We start from the raw sequence: 24,357 nt of genomic DNA on the forward strand, positions 1-24,357 counted from the left end.
GGAGAGACAGTAGTATGGGGGGGGCAGTGAGGAGAGACAGGGCAGAAGAGGGAGACAGCAGTAAGAGGAGGGAGAGACAGTAGTATAAAGCAGTGAGGAGAGACAGTGGGTAGGGGGGCAGTGAGGGGAGAGACAGTAGGCGGGGGGCAGTGTGGGGAGACAGTGGTATGGGGGCAGTGAGGAGACTGTAGTATGGGGGCAGTGAGGAGAGACAGTAGTAGTGTTTATTTTGTGCATCACAAACATTAACATTAGATCGCTTCTTGGCTGTATGGCTGAGGCCTTTTGTCGACTGCAAGGACGATGAAGCAGTCGTTTGTGTATGTCATATTCATGCCTGTGTGTGTGTGTGTGTGTGTGTGGTGTGTGTGTGTGTGTGTGTACAATAATAACACAATAATACTTAACGGTTTATTGAAAAGTTCTGCAGTCCAAAGGCTGAAAATACATTGGACATAAAATGATATTACATACACGGTGATTAACAAAGCCACTATAGAGAAAAGGTAAAGGAAACATATAGTGAACATACAGATAATGTAGAGTGAACAGCAAACACAAGTTGTAAAATTTTCCCAGATGGTGTTAGAGGGACCTCACGTGGTGCAATACCTCACAGATGGTGTTGTGAGGACCTGCGGGTGTAGTAATTCTCACAGATGGTGTTATGAACGAACTTGATGCGGTGCACCTCACAGATGGTGTTATGAGAATACGTGGTGTAATACTCATCACGGTGTTAGGAGGAACCACGTGGTGGCATTTCACAGCTGGTGTTATGAGTACCGGACGGTGTAGCAATCACAGATGGTGTTATGAGGACCCTACGTGAGTAGTACCTTCACAGATGTTGTCGAGGCCGATGTGGTAGTACTACAAAGTTATGAGGACCTTACGGTGTAGTAATTCTCACAGATGGTGTATGAGGGCATGACGTGGTGTAAATTCACAGATGGTGCGAGGGGCCTGACGTGGTAGTAATCTTCACAGATGGTGTATGGGTGGCCTGACGTGGTACCTCACAGATGAAAGGGGCTCCGTAGTAATTCTCGCAGATGGTGTTACGAGGGCCTGACGGTGTAGTACTCTCACAGATGACATATGAGGCCTCACGTGGTGGTAGTAACTCCCTCACAGATGGTGTTATGAGGGCATCACGTGGTAGTAATGACCTCTCACAGATGGTGTTATGAGGACCACACGTGTAGTAATACCCCACAGATGGTGTTATGGGGGGCCTGGACGTGGTGTAGTACCTCGCAGATGGAGCAGAGGGCCTGACGTGTGCAAATCCTCACAGATGGTAAAGAGGGACCACGTGTAGTAATTCCACAGATGGTAAGCATGAGGACCACGCGGTGTAGTAATTCTCAAAGATGGTGTTATATGAGCCAGGTGTGGTCCCAGGCCTTCCTATCGGAGAGACGGATTAACCCATCGCTGGTTGTTGTTGGGTCTCACGGCAGTTATCACTGGACCTGGGACCTCACTGTGGAAGTGAACTGGGCACGACTTAAGCACCACACTGTTCACCACTGTTCACCCACTGTTCAACACTGGTTCTATTTTCTAAATGAAATTGAATCACCTTACTAGAAAGGTTACTGCAGCTAGCTCCTGCCTCAAAATTACAGATATGGCAAGAGCTATTTGTAAACGGGGTTATCCATTCAGACCGAGTTACAGAATACCAAGGAAAAACTCGAAATAGAGCACGAAATTTTGAAATTAAAGGAAGAAAAAAGATGAAGGAAGAAGACAGGAGGGAAAGCCGTGAATGGCGAAGAAGGTTGTAGGAGAGGGCTACCAAGTTGGTGGGTAAGCATACAAGGGATACAAACAATGACAACAACAGCGCAAAAAGCAACCTCGTCAGTCCCTTGATATTTAGAAATGGACGTTAGTACAAACAGAGACAGGGCTGACAAGGAAAGTATAATAAATTTATCCTTGGTGACCAACAGGTAAGGTACTTGGACAGAGCCTCTGTAAAAAAAAAAATAGAATGAGGGTGTGTTTGCCAGGGCTGGGGATATAGTTGACAGGATGGACAATATCTTGCCTGGTATCGGGAACAAAAACCCATTATCTGCCCAGTGCAGGACAATGATATCCAGTGTAGAGTGAAGAGCCTTGATAAGCTCAAGACAGCTATAGATCGTATTAGGACTATGAGGGATCACTATATATGTGGGTGTCCTGCCTAGAAGGAGAGTTAGCAAATGAATGGGTTGCCGCGGGCAGTTGGTGTCAACGGTCAAGTCTGACGATATTGCAATGTAATATCAGCCCCATTCGGATGGAATCTCGGCCACAGAAGGGACCTTTTATCCTAGGATGGGTGCACCTGTCTCGGAGGGGGGTAAACACCCTGGCTGTCTTCAGAGGGGCAGTTCAAAAAGACACGAAGTTTTTAAAACTAAGGGACACATGAGGCAACGGGGTGGAGGAGACCAGGGAGAAACAAAGTGAAGATTACAGGAAAAATGACGCAGTAAAGGGAGGATTCAGAACACAACCAACTTAAATGTCTACTTGCGAACAGTAGAAGTATGAGAAACAAAATAGATGAAATATTAGGCTTTAGTATGTACCGAAAAAATCGACAATTAGTATTCACTGAAACATGGATCAACGCAGATTAATCGTGAGTTAATGGGTCGAATACCAAATTGCCAAATTGTTCCATACCAATAAGGCATCTGCAGAAAGGAGGCAGAGTAGCAATTCATGTCAGGGACAACTGAAGTGGAAATAAATAAGGAATTAAAAACCGAGGAATATGAAACAATGGACAGAATTAATCGATGGTAGAAAATTAATACAGGAGTAATATATAGACCCTCACCTTGATAGAGTCAATGAGAGACTTATCTGGGATGAATGCAGGCTTCATACACAACAAAGCCTGTATAGTAGAAGACAATTTTAAGGCAATAGATTGACCGACCATGCAAACCCCAGAATCAGAAACCCTTTAAACCCATCCATGACTGCTTTTAGTGCCAACACAAACTGAACTCACCCGGGGAGTAATATACTATTTAAGTTCTAAATGAACAGAGAAACCCCATTAGCAAACGCCGAGGTTAGAACCAACTGCAAAACAGCCATCACAAAGAAACTAAGATTCTCGCCAGATTTTCAGGGCAGACGTAACGAAAATTCACCAAGGTACCACAGATTCAGAAGGCAAACCTGACTGTTTAAAGAGGCAAAGTGAGAGAAGGGGTGTCTCGCTTGGCGAAACCCACAGATGACAACTTACCTGATAACCAGATCATGACAGAAGCCGAAAGTTCCCACGACAACTTAAATAATGAGCATTTAATGCACAGGCAGAAACATACCATACAAAAAAACTCAGACCAGACAACAATGACCCTAAAATGGATAAATACTATTTAAAGACCAATACAACAAAGGAAGGCTATAGACAGAAGGATAAATCAGGCGAAATTTACCCCAGGATTATTTATGTATTATGCAAAGTAGGGTTAAAAACCGAGATAAGGAAAGCTAAGAGAACAATGATAAGGATAGCAAGGAAAAAGACAAAACCCAAAGCATCTACCAATATCAAACTAAAACAAGAAAAAGATTGACCATCGGGGCGAAATTAACAAATATTAACAATCTCACCACCGAAAATGTTATACCCATAATAATTCAAAGATAGCTAAAAAGTCACCTGGTCCCAAGAGATAAAAGTTTGCAGAGTATTAAAGGAATGTAAGGAAGAGCTTAGTATGCTCTCAGCAAAGCAGTGAACATGTCCTTAAAAACAGGTGTAGTACCAGAATCCTGGATGATAGCGAATGTAATACCGATTAAGAAGGACGATTGCTCTAACTACTGTCCAATCAGCCTAACATCCAGTAGGTACTACGGAATTATCTTTAAAATCTATTCGAAAACCATCTGGAGAAGCACAAGCGACAATCGATTCCAAACATGGCTTGCCAAGCCGGCGTTTATGCTCAACTCAATCTATTAACATTCTTTCATCAAGCCGAACAGTGGACCTAAGGGCACAATTATGATGTGTATATCTCGACTTTAGCAAAGCCTTCGACAGAAGTCTCCCCACGAAAGACTATTAGAAGAGTAGAAGCACATGGCATCAAAGGTAATATCCTTGAATGGATTAGGGCGTGGTTGCAGGACAGAAACAGCGAAAGGAGCATTAACGGCACTAAGTCCCATTGAGCAACGTCACTAGTGAGTTCTCAAGGCTCAGCATTTGGACCATTATTATTTATTATATAAATAAAACGACATAGATATGGCATAGACAGCAACATAAGTAAATTTGCTGATGACATTCAAAATAGGACGAAGCATAAATCCGACGAGACTCAGCAAAACTAAGGAAGATCTAAAAAATTTCGAATGGTCTGGAAAAATGGCAGATGAAATTCAATGTGACAAATGTAAGCACCAGTATAGAGATGTAAACAGGAAACCAGATACCAGATGAACAACGATGCCATTGAGAAATCCGACTAAGTAGATAGATTTAGAGTAATGATAACCAGAACTTTAAGCCAAGCAAACAAATGTGTTTTGCTCGTAACAAGGCTAATAAAGTACTTGGGTTCATACAAAGGAGTGTTAGTTACAAGACTAAGCGAGGTCATCCTAAAACTGTATCTTATGCGAGACCACACCTGGATTACGAGTTCAGTTCTGGTCACATTACAGAATGGATACGGGAACTCGGAAAGATCAGAGAAGAATGAAGACTAGTCCCGGCATTAGGAACCTTGAGTATAGAGACAGGTTAGCATCTAATGTGCACTCGCAGGATGAGAGCGAGGGGCACCTGATAGAGGTGTATAAATGGAAGTCAGGGTAAACAAAGGACATTATAAAGGTACTCAAACTATCCAACCAGGAGCGAACTCGAACAATGGTTTTAAATTAGACAACTTAGATTTAGGCCCAAATAGGTAAACACTGGTTTGGAAACAGAGAGTGGATGAATGGGAACAAGTTACCAACATCATCATTAACTCAATACGCTAATAGCTTCAAACATAGGTTGGATGCTTATATGAGCAATAAGGGTTGGGTGTAAACGGACTGCACAGTATGGGCCAATTGGCCTGCAGTTTCTCCATTCTTATGTTCTTATGTTCTTATGTTAACTTCTGGCGAGAACTTGTTGATATTCCTGTAGGGAGGAGGGTTCAGAGAGGTAGTTGGTAGGGGCCAATCCAAGCTGACTCTGGCGGCTCCCCGAGGAGCGCCAGGTACGCCAAGACCCTTCGGTGTCAAGGATGTAGTGTGTGTGTGTGTGTGGTTTTATGTGCGTTATGTGTGTGTGTGTTTTGTAAAAGATGTTCATAGTGAGTTTATACGAGCCAAAAATCAGTAGTAGCAGCAGAGAGCAGGACCAGGATCAGCAGGGTAGGAACAGTAGGACCAGGAACAGCAGGAGCATAAGAACATAAGAATGGAGGAGAAACTGCAGCGGGCCTATTGGCCCATAATACTGGCAGTCCTGCTACACCCAACCCCATGCTCATATAAGCATCCAACCTATGTTTGAAGCTATCCAGCATATTCGAAAGTTAATGACGATGTTTGGTAATCTTGTTCCATTTATCCACTACTCTGTTTCCAAACCAGTGTTTACCTTATTTTCGCGCCTAAATCTAAATTTGTCTAATTTAAAACCATTGTTACGAAGTTCCTTCCTGGTTGGATAGTTTGAGTACCTTTTGTTATGTCCCTTTGTTTAGCCCCTGCTTCCATTTATACACCTTGTCAAGTCGCCTCGCTTACTTCTCGAGGGAAATAAAGATGTTTATTCTGTCTCTATACCAAGGTTCCCACGCTCGGATTAGTCTTATTATTCTCCTGAATTCTTTTTCCAAGGATTCTATATTCATTCTAATACGGTGACCAGAACTGAACTGCGTGAATCCAGGAGAGGTTTCACAAGCACAAGATATAATCTAAGATGACCTTGCAGACTTGTAACCAACACTTTGTATGAGCCCAAGTACCTTATTAGTCTTGTTATGAGCAAAAACACATTGTTTACTTGGCTTAAGGTTCCTACTATCATTATTCTCCTAAACTCTCGCAGTCAGATTTCAATGCAGTCAAGGTTCATCGGTAACTGGTTTCCGTTTAACATCTCCTATACTGAGTACTTTACATTTGTCCACGTTGAATTTCATCTGCCATTGAATTCATTCAAAAATTTGTTTAGATCCTCCTGTAGTTTTGTGGAGTCCTCACATTTAATAACACGCCTATTTTAGTGTCATCAGCAAATTTACTTATGTTGCTGTCTATGCCGATATCCATGTCGTTTATGTATATAATAAATAATAATGGTCCAAGTACTGAGCCTTGGGGAACTCCACTAGTGACGTTGTTCAATGGGACTTATTGTCATACGCTCACCGCTGTTTCCTCGTCCTGTAACCACGCCTCTAATCCATTTAAGGATATTACCTTTGATGCCATGTGCTTCTACCTTTCTAATTAGTCTTTGTGGGGACTCTGTCGAAGGCTTTGCTAAAGTCGATATACCACATCATAATTGTGCTCCTCGTCCACCGTTTCTGAAAACTGATGAAAAGAATGTTAATAGATTAGTTAGACATGAACGCCCTCTGAAGCTCATGCTAAATCATTGATCAATTGGTGCTTCTCCAGGTGATTTCTGAATAGAGTTTCAAATGATTGCCTCCAGTAATTTGCTTACTATTGATGTTAGACTGATTGACGGTAGTTAGAAGATAGTGATCTATCCCCTTCTAAAAATCGGTATTACATTCGCTATCCTCCAAGATTCTGGCACTACACCTGTTTTTAAGGACATGTTAAACAACTTTGCTTAGGGCATACTCAAGCTCTTCCTTACATTCCTTTAATACTCTGGCAAATATCTCATCGGGACCAGGTGACTATTAGGCTTTAGTTTGTCTATTTGTTACTAACATCGTTACTAGTCACTACTATCTCTTAATTTGATTTCTTCACTATCTCTGAACAGAGTTGGTGCCTCGGTATCATGTTTAAATTTTCGGTAGTGAAAAACTGTTGAAAAATATTTATTCAGATTGCTTATTTCCCGTCGTTATCAGTTAGCTCGCCGGTATGTGACCGTATTGGTCCAATCTTTTCTCGTGTTTTAGTTTTGGTACCACCTGTGAGTCACCAACAATTAAAGTTTTTGTACCTTTCTTGTCAGCCCTGTCCCTGACTGTACCAACGTCCACCTGTCTATCAAGGGACTGAACGAGTTATACACTTAGCTGTTGTTGTCGTTGTTGTCGTATCCTTGGTGTGTTTTTCACCACCAGTTTGGTAGTCCCTCTCCTCACAACCTTCCATTCATTCACCTGAGTTTTCGTCACAGACGGGCTTTTCCCTTGTCTCGCTTTCATCCTCGCCATCTCTTCCTTTAATTTCAAGATCTCTAACTTGGCTTCTCCAACTCGGCCCACAAAAGGACCACAGGAACAGCAGAGAACAGACCAGGAACAGCAGAGAACAGGACCAGGAACAGCAGAGAACAGGACCAGGAACAGCAGAGAGCAGGACCAGGAACAGCAGAGAACAGGACTAGGAAAGCAGAGAGCAGGACTAGGAACAGCAGAGAACAGGACCAGGAACAGCAGAGAGCAGGACCAGGAACAGCAGAGAGCAGGACCAGAAACAGCAGAGAACAGGACCAGGAACAGCAGAGAGCAGGACTAGGAACAGCAGTGTAGCAGCAGAGAGCAGGACTAGGAACAGCAGTGTAGCAGCAGAGAGCAGGACCAGGAACAGCAGTTTAGCAGCAGAGAACAAGACCAGGAACAGCAGAGAACAGGTCCAAGCAACAGCAGAGAACAGAACCAGGACCAGCAGAGAACAGGACTAGGAATAACAGCTTAGCAGCAGAGAGCAGGACCAGGAACAGCAGAGAACAGGCCCAGCAACAGCAGAGAACAGAACCAGGACCAGCAGAGAACAGGACTAGGGAATAACAGCTAGCAGCAGAGAGCAGGACCAGGAACAGCAGAGAACAGAACTAGGAACAAGAGAGAACAGAACCAGGACCAGCAGAGAACAGGTCCAGGAACAGCAGAGAACAGGTCCAGGAACAGCAGAGAACAGAACCAGAACAGCAGAGAACAGAATCAGGACCAGCAGAGAACAGGACCAGGAACAGCAGAGAACAGAATCAGGACCAGCAGAGAGCAGGACCAGGACCAGCAGAGAACAGACCAGGAACAGCAGAGAACAGGACCAGGAACAGCAGAGAACAGAATCAGGACCAGCAGAGAACAGGACCAGGAAAAGCAGAGAACAGGACCAGGAACAGCAGAGAGCAGGACCAGACCAGCAGAGAACAGGACCAGGACCAGCAGAGAACAGGTCCAGAAACAGCAGAGAACAGGACCAGGAACAGCAGAGAACAGGACCAGGAACAGTAGAGAGCAGGACCAGGACCAGCAGAGAACAGGACCAGGAACAGCAGAGTGCAGGACCAGGACCAGCAGAGAACAGGACCAGGAACAGCAGAGAGCAGGACCAGGACCAGCAGAGAACAGGACCAGGAACAGCAGAGAACAGGACCAGGACCAGCAGAGAACAGACCAGGACCAGCAGAGAACAGGACCAGGAACAGCAGAGAGCAGGACCAGGACCAGCAGAGAACAGGACCAGGAATAGCAGAGAGCAGGACCAGGACCAGCAGAACAAGGACCAGACCAGCAGAGAACAGGACCAGGAACAGCAGAGAGCAGGACCAGGAACAGCAGTGTAACAGCAGAGAGCAGGACCAAGAACAGCAGAGAGCAGGACCAAGAACAGCAGTGTAACAGCAGAGAGCAGGACCAGGAATAGCAGTGTACAGCAGAGAGCAGGACCAGGAACAGCAGTGTAACAGCAGAGAGCAGGACCAGGAATAGCAGTGTAACAGCAGAGAGCAGGACCAGGAACAGCAGTTTAGCAGCAGAGAACAAGACCAGAACAGCAGAGAACAGGTCCAGCAACAGCAGAGAACAGAACCAGGACCAGCAGAGAACAGGACTAGGAATAACAGCTTAGCAGCAGAGAGCAGGACCAGGAACAGCAGAGAACAGAACCAGGACCAGCAGAGAACAGGTCCAGGAACAGCAGAGAACAGGTCCAGGAACAGCAGAGAACAGAACCAGGAACAGCAGAGAACAGAATCAGGACCAGCAGAGAACAGGACCAGGAACAGCAGAGAACAGGACCAGGAACAGCAGAGAGCAGGACCAGGACCAGCAGAGAACAGGACCAGGAACAGCAGAGAACAGGACCAGGAACAGCAGAGAGCAGGACCAGGACCAGCAGAGAACAGGACCAGGAACAGCAGAGAACAGGACCAGGAACAGCAGAGAGCAGGACCAGGAACAGCAGAGAACAGAACCAGGAACAGCAGAGAACAGAATCAGACCAGCAGAGAACAACAGACCAGGAACAGCAGAGAGCAGGACCAGGACCAGCAGAGAACAGGACCAGGAATAGCAGAGAACAGGTCCAGGAACAGCAGAGTGCAGGACCAGGACCAGCAGAGAACAGGACCAGGAACAGTAGAGAGCAGGACCAGGAACAGCAGAGATCAGGACCAGGAACAGTAGAGAGCAGGACCGAACAGCAGTGTAGCAACAGAGAACATGACCAGGAACAGCAGGTAGCAGCAGAGAGCATGACCAGGAACAGCAGAGAGCAGGACCAGGAACAGCAGAGAGCAGGACCAAGAACAGCAGAGAGGACCAGGAACAGCAGAGAGCAGGACCAAGAACAGCAGAGAGCAGGACCAAGAACAGCAGAGAGCAGGACCAAGAACAGCAGAGAGCAGGACCAGGAACAGCAGAGCAGGACCAAGAACAGCAGTGTAGCAGCAGAGAGCATGACCAGGAACAGCAGAGAGCAGGACCAAGAACAGCAGTGTAACAGCAGAGAGCAGGACCAGGAACAGCAGTGTAGCAGCAGAGAGCAGGACCAAGAACAGCAGAGAGCAGGACCAAGAACAGCAGGTAACAGCAGAGAGCAGGACCAGGAACAGCAGAGAGCAGGACCAGGAAACAGCAGGTAGCAGCAGAGAGCATGACCAGGAATAGCAGAGAGCAGGACCAGGAACAGCAGAGAGCAGGACCAAGAACAGCAGAGAGCAGGACCAGGAACAGCAAGAGAGCAGGACCAAGAACAGCAGTGTAGCAGCAGAGAGCATGACCAGGAACAGCAGAGAGGGACCAAGAACAGCAGTGTAACAGCAGAGAGCAGGACCAGGAACAGCAGTGTAGCAGCAGAGAGCAGGACCAAGAACAGCAGAGAGCAGGACCAACAGCAGTGTAACAGCAGAGAGCAGGACCAGGAACAGCAGAGCAGGACCAGGAACAGCAGTGTAGCAGCAGAGAGCATGACCAGAACAGCAGAGAGCAGGACCAAGAACAGCAGTGTAACAGCAGAGAGCAGGACCAGGAACAGCAGAGAGCAGACCAGGAACAGCAGTGTAGCAGAGAGCATGACCAGGAACAGCAGAGAGCAGGACCAAGAACAGCAGAGAGCAGGACCAGAACAGCAGAGAGCAGGACCAAGAACAGCAGTGTAGCAGCAGAGAGCATGACCAGGAACAGCAGAGAGCAGGACCAAGAACAGCAGTGTAACAGCAGAGAGCAGGACCAGGAACAGCAGAGAGCAGGACCAGGAACAGCAGTGTAGCAGCAGAGAGCATGACCAGGAACAGCAGAGAGCAGGACCAAAGACAAAAGTGACAGCAGCAGCAGGAACAGGAACAGCAAGGACCAGGACCAGGAACAGCAGTGTAGCAGCAGAGAGCATGACCAGGAACAGCAGAGAGCAGGACCAAGAACAGCAGTGTAACAGAGAGCAGGACCAGGAACAGCAGTGTAACACAGAGAGCAGCACCAGGAACAACAGAGAGCAGGAACAGCAGTGTAGCAGCAGGGTGTGGAGAGAGGGTGAATGTGCAGCACCAGATGTGGTCGTCTAGAGGTCAAACCACTGAATGAGGGAATGATGTGCGCTGATTGGAAAGTTCAGTGTTCTGGGCCCAAAATAATCACCACCGTGTCACCCCATCCCACACACACACACACACACACACACACACACACACACACACACACACACACACACACACACACACACACACACACACACACACACACACACACACACACACACACACACACACACACCCCCAAGCTCACTTATGCCTCCCCCACCTGGTCTCTCCCTAAATGCCACACAACGTAAAACACCTAGAAAAAGTGCAAAAGAGGGCATGCAAGATTATTCTCTCCCTTCCTACTCCACATATCAAGAAGGCTCAACACACAGACCCTTTCGACTCTCACTGACCATCACCACGACCTCATCTGCAAATTTGTAAGAAGTTTACACCATCCTCGACACCCGGCCCTATCACCTGAGATCCCTAGTCCGAGAATTGCTGTTCGACACCACAACCGCATCCAGCCCATACGCACGAACTGATCGCTATAAGAACAGCCCAGTCCCAACCATTGTAAAAATTATCAATAACTTGTAATAAAACCAGTGTATTCACTCCCAGTAAACACTGCTCCCTACACTGTCACTATGTTGAAATGAACTGTAGTTTGTTTTTCCCCATCGAGTTATTATATGTCTTATTTGTGTCACTTATGTTACTTGTATATTATTTGTAATTCGAAACCCATTCCCAAATATATAACTGTATATTTTCAGCCTTCATGCCAAGCTCTTCAATAAACCGTTAATTATTATTATTATTATTATTATTACATAAAACATAGGATTACTGCTGTCAATGAGTGATGGTGGTAACAATCGTAATAGTGATGGTATTAATTATGGTGGTAGTAATGGTGGTACTGTACTAATGGAGGTGATCATGGTAGTAGCAATGGTGGTAATTATGATGGTAGATATCATGATCTGAACGCACTATCACCATCTCTTACTACTGTTGTTAAGTAAAGTGTCACTCCTAACTCCAATCCGGCCATACGACACCTCCACGACGGCCATGCGACACCTCCACGACTGCCATGCGACACCTCCACGACTGCCATACAACACCTCCACGACTGCCATACAACACCTCCACGACTGCCATACAACACCTCCACGACGGCCATTCAACACCCCGCCACTGGTAAAACAAATGACAGGCGGCACCAAGCAACTTCCTGTAGACGCAGCTGGTGAAAGTGAGGCTATATAAACCTGGACACTGGGAGGCACAAGTCAGTCTTGGTACCTGAGCGATCACGTGAACATCTGGCTCCTCTCTTTTAACTATTGCCCCTTCACGTGTCTTGTTTGTTTACCTTCTGCCGCAGGAACCCGCCAGTCATGACTTTCTGTAAGGTAAGGCAGGTAACACAGGAATGAAGGAAGTAACACAGGGAAGGTAGGAAGTAACACAGGGAAGGTAGGAAGTAACACAGGGAAGGAGGAAGTAACACAGGGAAGGAGGAAGACACAGGGAAGGTAGGAAGTAACACAGGGAAAGAGGAAGTAACACAGGAAGGAGGAAGACACAGGAAGGTAGGAAGCAACACAGGGTGTAGGGGTAACACAGGGAAGGAGGAAGAAACACGGGAAGGAGGAAGACACAGGGAAGGTAGGAAGTAACACAGGAAAGAGGAAGTAACACAGGAAGGAGGAAGACACAGGGAAGGTAGGAAGTAACATAGAGAAGGAGGAAGTAACACAGAATGAAGGAAAAACACAGGAAGGTAGGAAGTAACACAGGAAGGAGGAAGCAACAGGAAAGGAGGAAGAAACACAGATAACATAGAAGGTAGAAGTAAATACAGATTGGGTACTAACATAAGAGAGAGATGAAAGTAAATAAGGCGAAGAAAGTAGATTTAGAAATATGAGGTTAAAGTTATCTTAGACTAGTTGTTGCTAATTACTTTTAATTTTGTGCAATAACAGGTTAAGGTTAGGTTACTGCAATTTCTAGAATAGGTTAAGTTAGGTTAATTTAATTTTTAGAATAGGTTAAGGTTAGTTACTTTAATTTAGAATAGGTTGGTTAAGCACGATAGATAAGGTTAGGGTTTTGCTAGGTTATGCTAGGTTTAGTTAGGGTTAGGCAAGCTAGTTAGAGTTAGGTTGTGTTAGGTTAGGTTAGGTTTAGGTTAGAATGTTACCTGCATATTGGTATGTATCATTTAGTTATATGTATATTTATTGTATAATGTGTTGGCTAACCAGTAAATTCCCATCTCATTTATATCTCCCCTCCGCCTCACCCCACCCCTCTCCACACCCACCCTCCTCCAATCCACACTCCACCCACACCACACCACACCCCCTTCACTCCACTCCACACTCCCCCGCCCCTCCACACTCCCCCTCCCCCATCCTCCACTCCTCCCCTCCACACTCCTCTCCCTCCTCCACTCCCTCCTCCACCCCTTCCACTCCACTCCACACCACACCCCTCCACCCACTCCACACCCCCTCCACCCACCCACACTCACCTCCCTCCACCCACACCTCCATTCTCCTCCACACCACACCACACACTCCCTCCTCCACCTCACACTCCCATCCACCCACACCCTCCCCTCCACTCCACACCCTCTCCACCCACACCCAACCCTCCACACCCTACCATTCTCTCCATCCAAACCCCCCTGCCCCTCCCCCCCACACCTCCCTCGACTTCCCCCTCCACACCCCCCTCCTCCCACACCCCCATCCCTCCCCACACCCCCTCCCTCCACACTCCCTCCCCTCCACACTACCCTCCACAATCCCTCCTCCCTCTCCACCTCTCTCCTCCCACACTCCCCCTCCCCCTCCACACCCTCCCTCCCCCACTCCCCATCCCCCTCCCCACACCCCCCTCCCTCCCTCCACACTACCCTCCACACTTCCTCCTCCCACAGTCGCCTCCCTCCCACACGTCGCCTCCTTCCACACCCCATCCCCTCCACACCCCCCTCCTCCCCCTCCACACCCCCTCCACACCACCCTCCACACCCTCCCCCTCCCACAATCCCTCCTCCCCACAGTCGCCCCCTTCCCCACACTCCCATCCCCTCCACACCCCACATTCCCATATCATCCCACCCCCCTCCACACCCTCCCCACACCCCTCCCCCTCCACACCCTCCCCCTCCACACTCCCTCCCCACACCCCCCCTCTCCTCCACACTCCTCCACCTCCCTCCCCCACACCCTCCTCCCACACTCCCCCTTCCACACTCCCACACCCCCTCCACACCCTCTCCCTCCACACCCCCCCTCCCCCTCCACCGCCCCTCCCCCTCCACACCCTCCCCACACCTCCTCCCCACACCCTCCCTCCACACTGCCCTCCCCCCTCCACACCCCTTCCCCACACTCCCTCCTCCCACACTCCCCCTCCCCTCCACACCCCCTCCCTCCCACACCCCTCCACACCCTCTCCCTCCCACACCCCCTCCCCTTCCACACTCCCTCCCCCTCCCACACCCTCCACACCCTCTCCTCCCACACCCTCCCCCTCCACACTCCCTCCCTCCACACTCCCTTCCCACACTTTCCTCCCTCCCACTCTCCCCTCCACACCCCCCTCCTCCACATTCCCTCCCCCACACTTCCTCCCTCCCCACACCCCCTCCCCCTTCCACACCCCTCCCTCCCCACACCCTCCACACCCCTCTCCCTCCCCACACACTCCCCCCTCCCCCTCCACACCCTCCCACACTCCCCTCCACACCCCCTCCTCCCACACCCCCTCCACACCCCCCTCCCCATACCACACCCCCCTCCACACTGCCCTCCCTCCACCTGCCTTCCCACACTCTCCCACATTCCCCCTCCACACTCCTCCCTCTCCACAACCTCCCCCTCCCACAGTCCCCCCTCCCCTCCCACACCCCCTCCCCTCCACACCTCCCTCCCCTCCACACTCCCCTTCCACACCCTCCCCCCTCCCCACACCTCCCTCCCCAAACCCTCCTCCCACACCCCCTCCTCCACTCCCTCCCCCTCCCTCTCCACCCCCTCCTCCCACACTCCTCCCACACTCCCTCCCCTCCCACAACCTCCCTCCCACACTCCCTCCTCCACACTCCCTCCCACACCCCCTCCTCCCACAGTTTTCTCCCACACCTCCCTCCTCCTTTCACTCCTCCCTCCACACTCCCTCCCCTTCACTCCCCCCCTCCCACACCCCCCCTCCCCACACCCCTCCCTCCCTCACACCCCCTCCCCCCCACACAGTCCCTCCTCTCCACACCTCCCTCCCACACCCCACACACCCCCCTCCTCACACTCCCTCCCTCCCACACCCCCTCCCTCCCACACCCCTCCCTCCACACCCCCTCCCCCTCCACCCTCCCTCCCCCTCCACACCTCCCTCCCACAGTCCCTCCACACTCCCTCCTCCCACAGTCCCCCTCCCACCGCCCTCCTCCCACACCCTCCCTCCACACTCCCTCCCTCCACACTCCCTCCCTCCACGCTCTCCCTCCCCTTCACCACACACCCCCTCCCCACCCCACACTCCCCCCCTCCATACTCCCTCTTTCCCCCACTCCACACCTCTCCCCATCCACTCCACACAACCCTCCTCTCACCCCCCCCTCCACACCTCCTCCCCCTCCACACACCCCCACCTCTACCTCCCACTCCACACTCTTATACTCCACCCACACCCCCCTCTCTCCACACTCCACCTCCACACCCCCATTCTCTCCATTCCACACTTCCCTGCCTCTACTCCACACACCCTCCTCTAAACGCCCCCTCCCCCTACCCTCCAACACCCCTCTCCTCCACACTCTCTCCCTCCACACACCCTCCTCTCCACACCCCACCCACCCAACCATAGTCTCCCTACTCTCCCCCACCCACACTCCCCTTATACTCCACGCCACATCACCTCTTATCCAATCCACTCTACACCCCTTCCACTCTACACCCCCCTGCGCTCCCATCCAATCCATACCTTCCACCCACCCATACCCCTCCCTCCACACCCTCCACTCCACCCATACTCCTCCCGTCCAAACTCCCATCTCCTCATCTCCACTCTCCTCCCAATCCACACCCCTCCACCATTCTTCCCACCCTCCCTCACCCCATAAACTCCCCACCTCATCTACCCTATACCTCCTCCACTCCACACTCACCTCCCTCCACACCCTCCCCACCACCCACACCTCCCCTCCACCCCTCCCTTCCACTCCACACCCCCCTTCCACTCCACCCTCTCCCCACCACCCACCCCTTCCACCCACACCCTTCTCCTCCACTCCACAGTTCTCTCCTCTCCGTCCACACTTCACACCCCCATCTCCTCCACTCCACACCCTCTCCTCCACTCCACACCCTCCTGTCAACACTCTCTCCTTCCACACTCCTCCATTCCCTCCTTCCACCCCCACACTCCCCTTCCCCCCACTCTAATACCCTCCTCCACTCCACATTCCTCTCTCCACACCCCCTCCCTCCCCTACCTTTCACCCACACCTCCTCTCTCTTCCATTCCACATTCTCCTCCCCTCACCTCCAGTACACGTTCACATTCCTTCCCCACATTCCCTTCTCATGCAATTTCCCATCTTAATTTCCCCAACCACTCAGTCCTCTTCACCCCTTTCACCTCTCCCATCCTCCTGTTCCAGCCCTTATAAGGAAGCCCATTAATCTTGCTTAAACTCATTATTGCAATTAATCCCAATGTCAGTCTGTGCTTCTCTTAACCTCGCTAACTACTAATGGTAACTAAGCTCAATGTTAATATCTAATCTCAATCATTAATCCTGTTTTGTTTTACGTGTTTTAATTTGAATCAAAGGCCGTGTTAATCTAAATCTCTTTATCTGTGATCCTGTCATTACTTCCGTGCAAAACCTTACGGTACTGAGGACTGAGGACTCCATATCAGCTGATAATTCCCCCGAGGGAGACTAACGACTCCTGAAGGTGACTATGACGTCCTTGGCATTAACTGGGAGTCTCGGAGGTGACTGACAGCACTACAGTCGACGGCGGAAATTCTTGCAACTGATTCTGATCTTTCAGTTGACTCTCCTGGAATCGACCGAAATTTCTAAAAGCACTAGTAGTTACCGTGACCTCCAGGTGATGGTCCTGGAGGCGACTCTGACCTCCAGATATCGACTGAGTATTCTTGGTAATGTAGAGGATTCCTAGGCACTGAGTCACCCATGGTCTTCTGAACATCACTAAGACTGAAACACGCGGTGCTGAAATTATTTGTTGAACCATGAACATTATTTTTATCTTTGGACCGTGACCTTGGACAAAAGGCCTTGGATAACGACCCTGGACGACGACCCTGGATGACCCTGAACGACCCTGACTGAACAAAAAGGCCCTGTAATCAACTGACGAGCCCTGGAAATAACTAGGAAACCTAGTTGCCAACTTTAAGGATCCGTAGAAGTGACAACCCACCCTCAGTCAGGTCGTCTGCGCTATTTAACCTCGACTGACGCGACAGGTAACATCTCGTAATTTGACCTGACCAGACCTGACCTGAACTGACTGTAAGTACAACACTTTTCAGAGTCTTCTCTTTAGATCAGCAGTGTAGTGTGATGGGTCAGACATGGTGAGTTCATATACCGACCTTCATTTGTCCTGTGTGTGTCTTAAAACATCTTAATCTATCAGGGTTGCACCAAGTAATGGAAAATCAGTGAAAATGAAAGAAAGAAAAACGGGTGAGACAAAGAGAGAGCAACATCTTAGTTATTATTTTCTCTGCCATCTTATTATCAGTTATATTATTTCATTATTACTGTTATCATTGTTATTATTGTTGATTTTATTATTTTCGGTATTTAATTAGTATTTTTGTTGTTAGTATTAGTATTTGTATTATTGGTGCAGTCAATCATAATGTAACAGCACAACAGACAAACCAACCATTGCTCTCCCTGTCTTATATTTACTGCCCCCCCCTCGTAATTTAAATATGCCTCTTTAATAAATTATACTTGCTTAATATACTACTCTTTCTTGCTAAACTGTCTCGCTTACATTAACTGCTCCGCGCTGATAATTGTCCCCTTTTTAATACACTGCCCAGCTGCCTCCCATCCACTAAACTCGCTTCCTCTTTGATTAGGTGCTGCCTCTAATAAACTACCTGCATTCAATAAATTTTCACCGTCGCTTATAAGCTAACTTCTTCAATAAATTATCCCTCGTGCCCAATAAACTGCAACCCCCCCTTTAACCTCTCCACGACACAATATTCTCCCTGACCTCCACCCCCAGGGCGATGGTGATGGTGACGATGATGGTGATGATGGTGTACTTAGCTGACGCCCATCCAGTGCTAGACCCCTACAGCTATCCCCCGGTGAGTGTAGTGTGTTAATGGTGAGTGTTGTGAGTGTATGGTGAGAGTAGGAAGTGTTTGTTGAATGTACAGTCACTCATAAAAGTTCGTGGGGGTCCGTGTGTGTGTGTCAGTCCAGTCCCCACCTCTTTCTGGACGGCGAGTCTGTGTATAGCGATTTTGACAACGCGCACACGCACACACACGGCAGAACGGTGTCTTTTATGTAATCAGGTCAGACAGGATTATGTTTGTCAATCAGTTATTATCGTTAGTCATAATCAGGTGTTGTTGATAAGATATGAAGGTTAAAGCCCCTTCGATATCTAAGCATTAATTAAGCAGCAAGAGACGACGGTAGTGCAGGTCGAGGCGCATTCCAATCCCTTCGAAAATTTGCTTTGTATCCACATGAATAATATTGTAAACCGTTCAGAGTTCAACTCAGACAGTATCTACCATTAACGTAGTATAATATATCTTCTTCATTCCTCTATATATCCAACGCAAAACCATTCTGAATAATAGGTAATAAAATATTCGAAGTAGACGAAGACTCGAAACAATGAGCAGTGAAGCGGTTGGCCAACGTCGTAATGGAACAGTCCCGAGTCTAAGGCAACAGTCTACTGGAGGAAACACACCAAGCAGGTAAGAAACCCTTCATGTAATAACTAAAGGAACGTATTGAAGTAGGTCTATTGCCATATATTTGTAATGATATTATATGCCACCCCACTCCTCCTCCACCCTCCATCATATTGCTTCGTCTTCACATATCGAAGCGTCTCATGGTTCAGGTAACAGAGGACTGTGGTCATATTGTCCATGACAATTTTAACCCTCATATGCTGGCATGCAAATGTGTAAACATTATATGACATAACACAATATTTGCATGGACAAATATTCCTGTCAAACAACAGGTCTTAATTGAACACACACAGTTCCAACAGTTTCACCGTGTATGTTCGTGTGTGCGTTGTCCCGTGCCCAGAGACCTGTCGTCCAGAAAAGGGTGGGGATGGGAATCACCCACACACACGGAGACCCCACGAACTTTTATGAGTGACTGTACATTGAGTATAATGAATGTAAACAGGTGTAATTTACCTATAAGGGATAGCCTCACCTACCTGTCAATAATTCACGGGTCAGACTAATCACTTTGTTTACCTGTGCACTTGTTTCTTCCTCGTTTTATAAACACAGATGCCATACGACCTCCGATACGGCGTCCGAGACCAAAACTTCGGCAACGACTTCGGTCACGAGGAGCAGAACGACGGCAACAGTGTAAGTGGTCGTTACTACGTGCTCTTGCCTGACGGTCGACGACAAGTGGTGACCTACACGGCAGACCACCAGAGAGGCTATGTGGCCACCATCACCTACGAGAATGTGGGGTTCGCTTCCCAGGGCCCCGCCAACAGCTACAGCTAGAACACGTGTTGTTTAGGTCTCTTATTATCAAATTACACCTGTTTTATGGCACTTGTTATTTTACAGTCATCTCCGGCTCCTTGACACCTGTCCCCCAAGCTTCAAAATATACAGTTGAAAATATTACCTGTTTAACCCTTTCGTTATTAGTCATAAAGGTTTTAGTAATTGTTATTTAATGCCTCATACCTCAATATGTGTTCTTCCAATATTTAGACCACGCCATATGTAAACATTTTGTTATACTACTATATGTTTAAGGTATACTTGTTGTATAGTGTTTCTTACAGTCAGATTACCCCCCTCCTGAGACACCTGCTCTCACCTTTAGTATAAACAACTAGACCGAGTCGTATGTGTAGCTACTCTATATTATTAGGTTAACACATAACCAGCACCCCCCACCCCCCTTCCCCTTCCTCTAGACACCTGCGGCCCCTAACGCCAATTCAGAATACCTCCTTTTAAAGCTCTAAATGTCCCTTACTTTATCATACCTGTGACTTAGAGTGAGAGTTGAGAGAAATGTTTGATTCTCAATTTTGTTTTGTTTTGATAGCTTCCACGTGCTATTCCCTGGTGTTGATGGTTGGCTGTGTTGACAAGCCTCACCTGTCAATGGTAATTAGCTATATTGTTACCTGGATGGCTATAGTAACACCTGTCCACCCTATGTACTGTACTTAGAAACACGTGAGTAAATCATAGCTTAGATAGATAAATAGATAGACATTAGTTACATAGAGAGATTAATAAATAGATATATAGATTGATAGGTAGATATGCTCTGTGCTTCCCTGTGTTGTGATAAACTAGTCTAGTATAAAGTTGTTTTATCAGCTGCTAAATATTATTGTACCAGGTTAATGATGATGTGTTGTACCAATGACTGATAGTAAAAAAAAAATACACAATGACTCATTTTACTCGACCCTAGACGATCTATTTTACTGATGTACTCACTGACCTGTCGACTGACTTACTGGTATGTCGACTAACTCACTGATTTGTTGATTTACTCACTTCCTGTCGACTTTACTCATCGACTGTCAACTTAATGACTGTCGACGTAACTTACTGACCTCTCGATTACACTCATTGATTCATCGACCTAATTTATGGACTGTCGACTTTACACATTGACTTGTCGACTTTCCTGACTCGACTTCACAAACTAAATTGTTGATTTTCCTGACTGTCGACTTAACACATTAACTAGTGCACTTTAAACATTGACTGGAGATTTTATACATCAGATTATCGACTTAACTGACTTGTCGACTTTACACATTGACTTGTCGACTTTATTAACAGTAAATTTTACTGACTGTCGACTTTACTGACTGAGCTTTATTGAACGTCGAATTTACAGACAGTCGACTTTTCTGACTGTAGACTTTACTGGCTGTCGAATTTACTAACTGCTAACTTTACTGACTGTCGACTTTATCTAACCGTCAACTTTACTGACTGACGACTTTATCTAACCGTCAACTTTACTGACTGTCGACTTTATCTGATCGCCAACTTTACTAACTGTCGACTTTACTGGCTGTCGATTTTATCTGACTGTCAACTTTACTGACTGTCGACTTTACTCACTGTAGAATTTTCTGACTCACCTTTACTGACGATCTAATTTACTGACTGTCGACTTTACTGACTGGCGACTTTACTGACTGAGCTTTATTGACCGTCGACTTTACTGATAGTTGACTTCGATGACTGGAGACTTAACTGACTGTCGACGTTACTGACTGTCGACTTTACTGACTATCGACTTTACTGACGGTAGAACTTACTGACGGTAGAATTTACTGACTGTCGACTTTACTGACGAGAGAATTTACTGGCTGTCAACCTTGTTGGCTGTAGACGTTACTGACTGTCGAATTTACTGACTGTAAAATTTACTGACTGTCGACTTTACTGACCATAGAATTTACTGACTGTCAACTTTACTGACGGTAGAAATTGCTCTCTGTCGACTTAACTGACGGTAGAATTTATTGACTGTCAACCTTGTTGGCTGTAGACGTTACTGACTGTCGACTTTACTGACGGTAAAATTTACTGACTGTCGACTTTACTGACCATAGAATTTACTGACTGTCGACTTTACTGACGGTAGAATTTAATTACTCGCATTTACTGACTGTCGACTAACGTGACTGTTGAGTTTACCAACTGATTTATCGAATTTACTGTCAACCTTACACATAGTCTTATCGACTTTACTGACTGTCGACTTAGCTGAAATTCAACTTTACTGACAGTCTACTTTTCTGACTGTCGACCTAATAAAGGTAAACTTTACTGACAGTCGATTTTACTGACTGTCAACTCAGGTAAAAATCTACTTTATTGGTCATCAATTTCACTGACTATCGAATTTACTGACTGTCGACTTAGCTGGCTGTCTACTTTACTGATAGTCGACTTAGCTGACTGTCGACTTATCTGAAATTAAACTTTACTGGCAGTCTACTTTACTGACTGTCGACCTTATAAAAGTAGAATTTGCTGACTATCGACTTTATAAAAGTATAATTTACTGATTGTCGACCTTATAAAAGTAGACTTTACTGACTGTCGACTTTATCTGACCGCCAACTTTACTGACTGTCGACTTTACTGGCTATAGATTTTATCTGACCGTCAACTGTACTGACTGTCGACTTTATTGACTGGCGACTTTACTGACCGTCGACTTTACTGAAAGTTGACTTTACTGACTAGACTTAACTGACTGAAAACTTTACTGACAGTTAACTTCTATGACTGTAGACTTAACTGACTGTCGACTTCACTGACTATCGACTTTACTGACGGTAGAATTTACTCTGTCGACTTAGCTGACGGTAGAATTTATTGACTTGATTTTACTGACTGTCAACCTTCTTGGCTGTAGGCGTTACTGACTGTCGACCTAATAAAAGTAAACTTTACTGACAGTCAGTTTTACTGAGTGTCAACTCAGGTAAAAATCTACTTTATTGGTGATCGATTTCACTGACTGTCGAATTTACTGTGACGACTTAGCTGACTGTCTACTTTACTGATAGTCGACTTAGCTGATTGTCGACTTATCTAAAATTCAACTTTACTGACAGTCTACTTATCTGAAATTCAACTTTGCTGACAGTCTACTTTACTGACTTTCGAATTAATAAAAGTAGACTTTACTGACTGTCAACCTTATAAAAGTAGACTTTACTGACTGTTGACTTTACTGGCTGTCGATTTTACCTGACCGTCAACTTTACTGACCGTCAACTTTACTGACTCGACTTTACTGACTGGCGGCTTTACTGACCGTCGACTTTACTGAAAGTTGACTTCGATGACTGAAGACTTATCTGACTGTCGACTTTACTGACTATCGATTTTACTGACGGTAGAATTTACTGACTCGACTTTACTGAATGTAGAATTTACTCTCTGTCGATTTAACTGACGGTAGAATTTATTGACTTGATTTTACTGACTCTCAACCTTTTTGGTTGTAGACGTTACTGACTGTCGAATTTACTAACTCGACTTTACTGACGGTAGAATTTACTCACTGTCGACTTTACTGACAGTAGAATTTACTGACAGTCGATTTTACTGTAAACTTTACAGACTGTAGACTTTGCTGACTATGTGTACTTTACCTGACTCTCAACTCAGGTAAAAGTCTACTTTACTAGCGATCTATTTCACTGACTCGAATTTCTTGACTGTTGACTTTATTGATTCAACTTTACTGTCTGTCGATTTTACTGACTACAGACTTTGCTGACTGTGTATTTTACCTGACTGTCGACTTTGCTGACTGTGTATTTTACCTGACTGTCGACTTTGCTGTAAACTTTACAGACCATCGAGTTTACTGACTGTGAACTTAATTGACTGTCGACTTTAATAACTGTCGAATTTACTGACTGTCGACTTTTCTGACTCGATTTTACTGCCTGCGGACTTAGCTAACTGTCATCTTAGCTGACTGTCGACTTGCCTGACTCGACTTTACTGACTGTCGACTTGTCTGACTGCCATCTTAGCTGACTGGCGACTTTACTGATATTCAACCTCACTGACAGGCGACTTTACTGACTGTCGACTTATTGACTTGACTAATTGTTTATATACTTGTAGACTATATTTGAATAAGTATTCAATTACATACATACATACATACATACATACATACATACATACATACATACTGACCTTTGTGTTAACATAACCCCGCAATAATGTTGGTCACATCTTCTACTGACGTATTAATGATCATCCTGTGACCTTAAGTTTGACCTGTGACCTGAGGTGACCGCCACGCCGTCAACACTGTTTGTTTACCAATAAATTCTTAACACCTTTATAATGTGTGTCTTTCACCTGTGCCTCTCACCTGTGTTCATTATATATATACTGTACCTGTTACATGAAATACTGGGTCCCATAGGCAGTCTCCTGAGTCATCAGTACACACTGGGCCGTCACCACTTCTCCAGCAGTAAAGTTAGGAATCATTTACAGCCAGGTAGACTGGAGTTCGACCCAGCGACTCACACCCGGGGAGTCGAGTCGAGTCATGA

At 46.8% G+C, this 24,357-nt stretch overlaps 3 protein-coding genes across 3 annotated transcripts; all 3 read left to right on the forward strand.

Annotated features, from left to right (window-relative positions):
- The first annotated feature begins 1,777 nt into the window (after positions 1-1,777).
- On the forward strand, positions 1,778-9,617 carry LOC121855799 (trichohyalin-like). The gene is made up of 4 exons (XM_042350906.1): positions 1,778-1,810; positions 7,438-7,683; positions 7,988-8,772; positions 8,936-9,617. Exons 1-4 carry the CDS (start codon positions 1,778-1,780, stop codon positions 9,615-9,617), a joined length of 1,746 nt encoding a protein of 581 aa, XP_042206840.1.
- Positions 9,618-9,685: 68 nt separating this feature from the next.
- LOC121855800 (UPF0746 protein DDB_G0281095-like) lies at positions 9,686-10,591 on the forward strand. The gene is made up of 2 exons (XM_042350907.1): positions 9,686-10,016; positions 10,101-10,591. Exons 1-2 carry the CDS (start codon positions 9,686-9,688, stop codon positions 10,589-10,591), a joined length of 822 nt encoding a protein of 273 aa, XP_042206841.1.
- Positions 10,592-12,243: 1,652 nt separating this feature from the next.
- On the forward strand, positions 12,244-24,140 carry LOC121855802 (cuticle protein 19-like). The gene is made up of 3 exons (XM_042350916.1): positions 12,244-12,378; positions 18,269-18,352; positions 19,544-24,140. The coding sequence occupies exons 1-3, from the start codon at positions 12,364-12,366 to the stop codon at positions 19,772-19,774; spliced, it is 330 nt and encodes a 109-aa protein (XP_042206850.1). The 5' UTR covers positions 12,244-12,363; the 3' UTR covers positions 19,775-24,140.
- The last annotated feature ends 217 nt before the right edge of the window (positions 24,141-24,357 follow it).

Source organism: Homarus americanus, unplaced genomic scaffold (genome assembly GCF_018991925.1).
Source record: "Homarus americanus isolate GMGI-L3 unplaced genomic scaffold, GMGI_Hamer_2.0 scaffold57153, whole genome shotgun sequence".
NCBI lineage: Eukaryota > Metazoa > Arthropoda > Malacostraca > Decapoda > Nephropidae > Homarus > Homarus americanus.

Coding starts and splice junctions, on each gene's coding strand:
- LOC121855799 (XM_042350906.1), top strand. CDS start 1,778: ATGGCGAAGAAGGTTGTAGGAGAGGGCTACCAA. Junction 1,811..7,437: donor TTGTAGGAGAGGGCTACCAA/GTTGGTGGGTAA, acceptor TTTAATTTCAAG/ATCTCTAACTTGGCTTCTCC. Junction 7,684..7,987: donor AGAGAGCAGGACCAGAAACA/GCAGAGAACAGG, acceptor GAACAGGACTAG/GGAATAACAGCTAGCAGCAG.
- LOC121855800 (XM_042350907.1), top strand. CDS start 9,686: ATGACCAGGAACAGCAGAGAGCAGGACCAGGAACAGCAGAGAGCAGGA. Junction 10,017..10,100: donor AGCAGGACCAAGAACAGCAG/GTAACAGCAGAG, acceptor GACCAGGAATAG/CAGAGAGCAGGACCAGGAAC.
- LOC121855802 (XM_042350916.1), top strand. Junction 18,353..19,543: donor ACCCCTACAGCTATCCCCCG/GTGAGTGTAGTG, acceptor TTATAAACACAG/ATGCCATACGACCTCCGATA.